This window comes from Anolis sagrei, chromosome 4 (genome assembly GCF_037176765.1).
Source record: "Anolis sagrei isolate rAnoSag1 chromosome 4, rAnoSag1.mat, whole genome shotgun sequence".
In the NCBI taxonomy this organism is placed as follows: domain Eukaryota; kingdom Metazoa; phylum Chordata; class Lepidosauria; order Squamata; family Dactyloidae; genus Anolis; species Anolis sagrei.
Window position 1 is genome coordinate 28,891,729 of NC_090024.1, and position 8,011 is coordinate 28,899,739.

The 8,011-nt window shown below is 44.0% G+C and overlaps 1 protein-coding gene across 2 annotated transcripts in view; it reads right to left on the minus strand.

The window, feature by feature from the left end:
- The window catches only part of ZFPM2 (zinc finger protein, FOG family member 2), a 358,910-nt gene extending 356,959 nt beyond the window's left edge, over positions 1 to 1,951 (minus strand). The window contains exon 1 of one of the 2 annotated variants that reach the window (XM_060775763.2): positions 1,376 to 1,951. In XM_060775763.2, the coding sequence (XP_060631746.2) occupies positions 1,376 to 1,415 (40 nt within the window). In that variant the 5' untranslated portion in view covers positions 1,416 to 1,951. The remainder of the gene's footprint in view (positions 1 to 1,375) is intronic. The other variant, XM_060775762.2, reaches the window with a different exon arrangement.
- Positions 1,952 to 8,011: the final 6,060 nt, after the last annotated feature.

Genomic DNA, 8,011 nt, shown 5'->3' on the forward strand with positions numbered 1-8,011 from the left:
TACCTCCCTAACTTTTCAGAAGGCAGCTTCTATTCCTTTGGAAGGCATTACTTCCAGCGCTTGGCAGCAGAAAAAGGAGAGGAGGGAAGGAGAATGCCATTGTCAACATTAGGGAAAAAGTTGCGGAAGTTGTCCTCACAAGTGAATGTGCCCAAATTTGTCCCAGGCTTGGAAGGAAGGAGGATGGGAAAGGAAAGGAGTACAAAGCGCAGGATTATTATTATTCAGCTCCACCTCTTTATACACCTCCTTTGCAAGAATGTTAAGATTGATCTACAGGGCGATTCCTAAAGATTGTAGCGGCAACTTAGCAAGGCATGGGATGGCTGGAAAGAGTTGGCAAGAAGAAAAGGGAGGGGTTTGGGGGTTGGGGGGGGAGTTTGGCAGGAGGAGAGGCGCCAGGAAGGAAGGAAGGAAGGAAGGAAGGAAGGAAGGAAGGAAGGAAGGAAGGAAGGAAGAGGAGGGAGGAAAGAGAGAGAGAGGGAAGTAAAGAAGGAAGGAAGCAAGGAAGGAAGGGGAAAGGTGAGGAAGGTAGGGAAGAAGAAAAGGAAGGGAGGAAGGAAAGAAAGTGGGAGAGAGAAGGAAGGAAGGAAGGAAGGAGGGAGGGAGGGAAGGAGAGAGGAGAGGAAGATAGGGAGGAAAGAAGGAAAGGAAGGAAGGAAAGGAAGGAAGGCGAGAGGGAGGGAGGGAGGGAGGGAAGGAAAGAAGGAAGGAAGGAAGGAAGGAAGGCGAGAGGGAGGGAGGGAGGGAAGGAAGGAAGGAGGGAGGGAAGGAAGGAAGGAAGGAGGGAAGGAAGGAAGGAAGGAAGGAAGGAAGGAAGGAAGGAAGGAAAGCGGCCGCGAAGGGAGGGAAAGAAGGAAGACGCTTCGTGTCCCTCCGCTCCTCGGAAGTTTTCCGCCTCGGAAGGGCTGCCACTCTCACTTTCTGCCCCCCAAAGTTACTTAATATCAAGCCCACGCGTGGCGTTGAGAGGCCCCCTGCCCGGCTCCCGTTCATTCATTCATTCCTTCATTCATTCCGCTTTTAAGTTGGATTTCCAACTTTTTCCCCCTCTCGGGAAAGTAAACCCTCTCGGAGAGACGGAGTCGGGAGGAGGTGGTGATTTCGCTTCTTGAGCCGTGCCCGCTCCCCTCCACCCGAGACCCCTCTTCCTTCTCCTTTGCAAAACCCCAAACAAACAGATCCAAGTCTAGAGAGCGCCAGGCTTTCACCCTCCAAAAAACTCCTCTCGGTGGAAAGAGATGGAGAAGCGGCCCCTTTCTCTCTCCCGCTTGGAAGGGAAAGGGGTTGATTGTTTGGGGGGGGGGGGACAACCTTGAAGGAAAGAAAACCCCATCCTTTCTTTCCCTTGGCCTCTGGGCTGGGCAAGACTTACGTTTAATCTGCCGGGGTTTGCTCTGTTTCCTTCGGGACATGTTGCCTGGAAGAGGAGGAGGAGGAGGAGGAAGAGGAGGAGGAGGAGGAGGCGGCAGCGGTGCTTGGCGCTCCTTCTTCTTCTTCTTCTTCTTCTTCGGCTGCTCTCCTTGTTTCAGGTGCGCTGCGAGTGCGAAAGGGGCTCGGAGGTAAGTAGAGGCGGAAAGAAGGAGAGGAGAAGAAGAAGTAGAAGAAGGGAGGGAAGGAAGGAAGGAAGGAGAAAGACAGAGGAAAAAGAGAGAGAGGGAGAAGGAGGGAGGGTGGAGAAGCAAGTCAACGTGCCGGGTTCATAGACAGGAGCTGATGGGAGATGACAGCAAGAGGGAGGGAGAGGGAGAGAGGAAGAGAGGAGCAGCAGGAGGGAGAAAGGGAAGGAGGGAGGGAGGGAAAGAAGGAAGGAGGGAGCGCGCGTGACTGTGCGCCGGGAAGGGGGGAGGAAAGAAAGAAAAGGGGGAAAGGGACCAAAGGAGCGCGTGTGGCTGAGAGAGTGAGAGAGAGAGAGAGAGAGAAAGGAGGGAAGGAGGAAAGAGAAAGAAAGAGGAGGGAGGGAAGAGAGGAGAGGAGAGGAGGGAGCGCGCTTTCTCTCTCTCAGTCTCTCTCTCTCTCTGTGCTCTGGGGCGCCTTGCCTTGAGATGATGTCCTCCTCGCCTCGGCTCTTCCCTCCCCTCCGACTGACCAAGAGGGAGGGAGGGAGAGAAAGAGAAAGCAAGCCGCGGCTCCTTGACACTTTTCCTCCTCTCCCCTTTCTTGCTGTGCTCCAGGCCTTAGCGAGCCCAGCATCCTGTTTGCCACACTCGCCTCCAGGCAGGACTCGAGGAGAGCCAGGTTCTCCCCTCTTCAGCGCCGCCCTCCGCCGCCCAGGCAGAGGCACTCCTGCTGATGGCCCTGATCCTTGCCATGGCTTGGCTCCTACGACATGGACCAGAGAAGGAGAAAGGGGCATCCGGGGGGAGGCATCAGGACAGACTGAGAATGGGCACCATCCCACTCCCGGTGCGCTCATCCCTTCAGCAGCTCTCCCTCCAGAGTTTTGGGGAAAGAGGGCTTCCCTCCCTCCTGTCAGGGGCAACCACCTACTCCTCTCCCTCTCTGCTTCTTTCCTTTCTAGCCAGTGTTTGGACAAATACAGTTTGGGCATCCCATGAAATACTCCCCAAAAAAACCCACAATTGCCCACTTGAGAGAGTAAGAGTACTTTCTGGAGGGCCATTACACACAAACTTTGTTTCAGGCATAATATTTTTAAGCTACTTTCAGGCTGAGAATGCCTGCCATAGATGCAGGAGAAATGTCAGGAGAGAATGCTTCCATGGTAGTCCATGCTCTGGTTACATCCCCATGTAGACTACTGCAATGCACTCAACGGAGGGTTGACTTCGAAGACTGTTCAGAAACTGCAAATGGCCCAACGAGCGGCAGCCAGGTTGCTAACAGGAGTGGTGCTCAGGGAGTACACAACTCCTCTGTTGCGCCAACTCCACTGGCTGCCTGTTTGCTTCCAGGCACAATTCAAAGTGCTGGCTTTAGCCTATAAAGCCCTACATGGTTTCAGTCCAACTTACCTATCCGAACAGGAGCCCCGGTGGCGCAGTGGGTTAAACCCCTGTGCTGACAGGACTGAAGACCAACAGGTCACAGGTTCGAATCTGGAGAGAGGCGGATGAGCTCCCTCTATCAGCTCCAGCTCCTCATGCAGGGACATGAGAGAAGCCTCCCACAAGGATGATAAAAAAAAACATCAAAAATAATCCAGGCATCCCTTGGGCAATGTCCTTGCAGACGACCAATTATCTCACACTAGGAGTCACTCCTGACACAACCAAAAAAAAAAAAACCTATCCGAACGTATCTCTCCTTATGAACCATCTAGGACGTTAAGGTCTTCTGGGGAGGCCCTGCTCTCACTCTTGCCTTCTTCGCTGATGCATCTGGTGGGGACAAGAGACAGGGCCTTCTCAGCAGTGGCCCCTCAACTGTGTAATGCCCTACCTAGAGATATAAGACCTGCTCCCTCCCTCCTGACTTTTCGAAAAAAGGTGAAAACCCGGCTTTTTGAGCAGGTCTTCCCAAATACGGCAGAGCTAAATGGAATTATGGAACTACTTGATAATGCACTGGAATAATGATTTGACATGGAGATGCTCATGATAATGTCTTAGGCTTTGTATGGTTTTTATACTTTTTATATCATATGCTATTGTTTTTAACAGAATTTCTTGATTGCTTTTACTTGTTAATATTGTTGAGGCATCGAATTGTTGCCAATTTGTGAACTGCTCCAAGTCGCCTCTGGGCTGAGAGGGGCAGTATATAAATATAGTAAATAAATAAATAAATAATAGAGCAGGGGTCCCCAACCTAAGGCCCGTGGGCTAGATACGGCCCTCCAAGGTTATTTACCCGTCCCTCACTCAGGGTCAACCTAAGTCTGAAATGACTTGAAAGCACACAACAATAACAATAATCGTATCTCATCAGCCAAAAGCAGGCCCACACTTCCCATTGAAATACTTATAAGCTTATATTTATTTAAATTGTTCTTCATTTTAATTATTGTAGTGTTTTTTGCACTACAAATGAGATATGTGCAGTGTGCATTGGAATTCATTCATTTTTTTTTTCAAATTATAATCTGGCCTTCCAACCATTTGAGCAACTGTGACCTGGCTCTCTGTTTAAAAGGTTTGAGGAACCCTGTTCTAGAACATGGCCATACAGCCCAAAAAAACTACAACAACCCAGTGATTCTGGCCATGAAAGCCTTCGACCATACCTTCAGGCTAAGTCTATAACAAGCATGTTGGCCCTTCAGGTGTTTTGGACTCTAAATTCTACACTTCCTAACAGCCCTGTTAGGAATTGTGGGAATCCAAGTCCAAAACATATAGCCCAAGCTTGGCCTCTAAGGTGTATATGAAACATGAGTCCCATTAAGTCTAGTTGTGTCTGACTCTGTTGGGGGGGGGGGGGGTGCTCATCTCCATTTCTAAGCCAAAGAGCCGGGATTGTCCATAGACTCCTCCAAGGTGATGTGGCCGGCACAACTGCATGGACCACCATTATCTCATTTGGCATATGCAAGTATTGCAAAAGCTGTAAAAAGAAATCCCAAGAATTAGAATAATAAGGGATGCTCATCCTGTAATACTCATCACGCTCTCATAGACTTTAGGACTGCAGGGCAATTCAAAGAATTAAGGAGAGTTTAGAAGAAAAGGACTCCAAAGTGAACAGTTGGGGAGGAGGCGATAATGCAGGATGCAATGGGGAGCTAGAAGGAAAATGTCTAAAGCTTCTTCTACCCAAAGTAGGCTTCACATTGGCAAGGGCGAACATTGCAATCCTAAAATGGTTTAAGCAGAAATATGTCCTGCTGTTTTCTATCATTCTTCAAAGTCAGCTCTCCTTGCATTTCTCCTCATGGCTCTCCTTGCATTTGCTTCCTATAGTTTGGAGCGAAAATCAGACAACATCAGTTTCTTTAAAAAATCATACATTTTGTGTCAGGAACAATTCAAGAAACTGCAAGTTGCTTCTGGTGTGAGAGGATTGGCCATTTGCAAGGATGTTGCCCAGGAGATGCCAGGATCTTTTACCATCCTCTGGGAGGCTTCTCTCATGTCCCCACACAAGAAGCTGGAGCTGACAGATGGGAGCTCATCCTGTCCCCCTGGTTCAAACCACCAACTTTTTGGTCAACAGTCCTGCCAGCACAAGGGTTTAATCCATTACACCACATTAAGGTTCTAAAATTGATGTCTAGTAAACAAGAATAAGATATTAGACTACTTGATGCTATGTATGAAAACATGCCTTCTTCCAAGGGTGACAGAACATGTAATGGAGTTCTAAATATTCTTTTAAGGCACCCCAGGAAAGCTCTGAAACCTGATCACCACTGAAAAATTGGAAGTAAGGACAACTGCATCTAGAACTAACATATTTTATTATTTTAGTTTAGTTTAGACCAACTCAGTAACTCAGTATTATTTTAGTTTAGTTTAAACCATCTCAGTAATAAAAGTTATGTGAGCAGAACCAAACCATTTTAATGTTCTATGTTCTGATGTTTTTAACAATGTTTTTAACAAGGAGACGCTGATGATATATAATAATAATAATAATAATAATAATAATAATAATAATAATAATCTTTATTTAATACCCCGCCACCATCTCCTCAATGGAGACTCGGGACGGCTTACATGAGGCCAAGCCCAACAACATATTACAATAAAGTAAAACCAAAACACCATAACAACACAGTAAAATACATACAACATATGAGTACCAAAAACGATAAAGCAAAATCATACACAATAAAATAACATAACATAACAATGAGCAAGCCGCATGTGCAAGATAAAAACTAAGATACTAAAAATACTAAAATCAGGATGAGATAGGAATGGAGCAGATTGTTTGTGGGAGAGAAACTCATAAAGGAACAGGGTCATAAATATAGGCCTTCATACAGGTAAGGAAGGTATATTTTTATTGATCTTGCTGTGGTTTTATATTATATGCTAATGTTTTAATTGTATTTTACGGTATTGGAACATTAAATTGTTGCTGACTGTAAACCACTTTGAGTCACCTTCTGGTTGAGAAAGGCAATATACAAATACAAAAAATAAATAAATACGTTGAATGTTTGTTATCATATGTTGAAATCTGCCCTGAGCTCCCCTGGGGAGATAGGGCAGAATAAAAATAATGTATTATTATTATTATTATTATTATTATTATTATTATTATTATTATTAAGACATATTAAAGGTACATACACATGGACATACATATTAGGAGGTTGGAGGCTATAGTTCTATTTTTAATATATCCTGCTTTTCTGCCATTAGATATTAAAATAATTTGTTACTTTGTTTAGCATTTCAATAAATGTTCTACACAACTGAAAAGACAAATTCATGACCAAAATTGCACTAGGTTACCTCAGACACAAGAGAGAGAAACACAAAAAGAGGTGGGTAGATAGGAAGTGTCTATGAGCCACAGGTGGATTCAAGAGCTGGCTGGTATTACAGTTGTCAGCCCTTCTTTTGCTCCCAGTCTATACATCCAGGTTTCTCCATCCAGCAAAACCTGAAGATAGAACCAATGGAAGGTGAATTCAGGGGTCTGCTAACCATTGACACCTATTGGAGAGAATAGGTTGTCTATCTCAAAATGCTCCCGTCATCTTCTTTAATCTCCTAACATAGCTATGCTTCCTTCCTCACCTACTCAGTGCCTTGTAATGATGTCATTCTTTTATTTAAACTATTTCTCACTGACCCCTCTCTCAAAGGTAATATCCAAAAGCATTAATAAAATGCCGGGCAGTTTTGATAGCATCCAAGAACGATAAGCTGATCACCAAACTCGAATTAGACATTGGAAGTATGCACACAGATCCAAGATACTCAAATTATTTGTTGTGCATAGTTTATTTTAAAACTTTTGCTCCATTATAAATTATCCATGAAGAGGTTATGATCCTCATCAAATTTATCTGCTGTTCATTTATTTTCCATGGGAGAAGCATTTAACTTGAGGGTCATTCACAACCTTGCCACTATCAATTTTCATTATGCGAATATATATATATATATATATATATATATATATATATATATATAATGTTCTTAAATCATAAGTTGGAAGTTTGTGCTGTCTTATTGGATTTTGCTCCTCACAAATTATTCAGCAACAATATTATTTATATCAGTCTAGTTTAATATACATATGTGTGAGGTTTCTGAATGGCTATGGGAACATCCACGCTGAAAATTTAATTGTTATCTGCATTTTCAGTGAAAGGCCTTCAAATAGAAACTATGGAGGAAAAATTAAAATATACTTGTGATTTGAAAAACGAAGTCCTAAATCCAATTGTTCGTCTCAGCTAACAGAGTGGACTGATTGACTCAATGGAACTTAGCTTTATATATGTTGATTTTCCAACTTCCTACTAATTCTGTAGGTCTATACTACTTGGGACTAATAATTGCATTTAGATCCAATATAACTATTCAAGCAATACATAGCATTGGATTTGCAGAATATAGATGCTGTTGTTCCTTCACTGGATTTCTGTAAAACACATATTAGTTTTAGAAAAATTATGTGGTGAGTCTCTTTGGAGGAAGTTTTTCAAGCCCATCCCCTGCTGTTGTGAAAAATCCACTAGTACCGCTTCCCTGATTGATGGCCATCCAACCTAGACTTAAAATTTCCTAAATGAAGAGGAGTGCTTCAAAGCTGGTGTATTGCACTTCTGAACAGTTCACTCCATTAGGAAGCTAATATTAATTAGTGAATGCTTTGCCATAAAATTTTAAACTTTTGGGTTGAGTCTTTAGAAACAACAGAAAACATATTTGCTCCATTGGTCTAAAACAGCATCTTCGTACATTTGAAGATAGTTATTATACCACCTCTTATCTGTATAATATGTATAACTCAGGCATGGGAAAACTTGGGCCCTCCAGGTGTTTGGGACTTCAACTCCCACAATTCCTAACAGCCTCAGGCCCCTTCCTTTTCCCCCTCAGCTGCTTAAGCTGAAGGGGAAAAAGAAAGAAACCTGAGGCTGTTA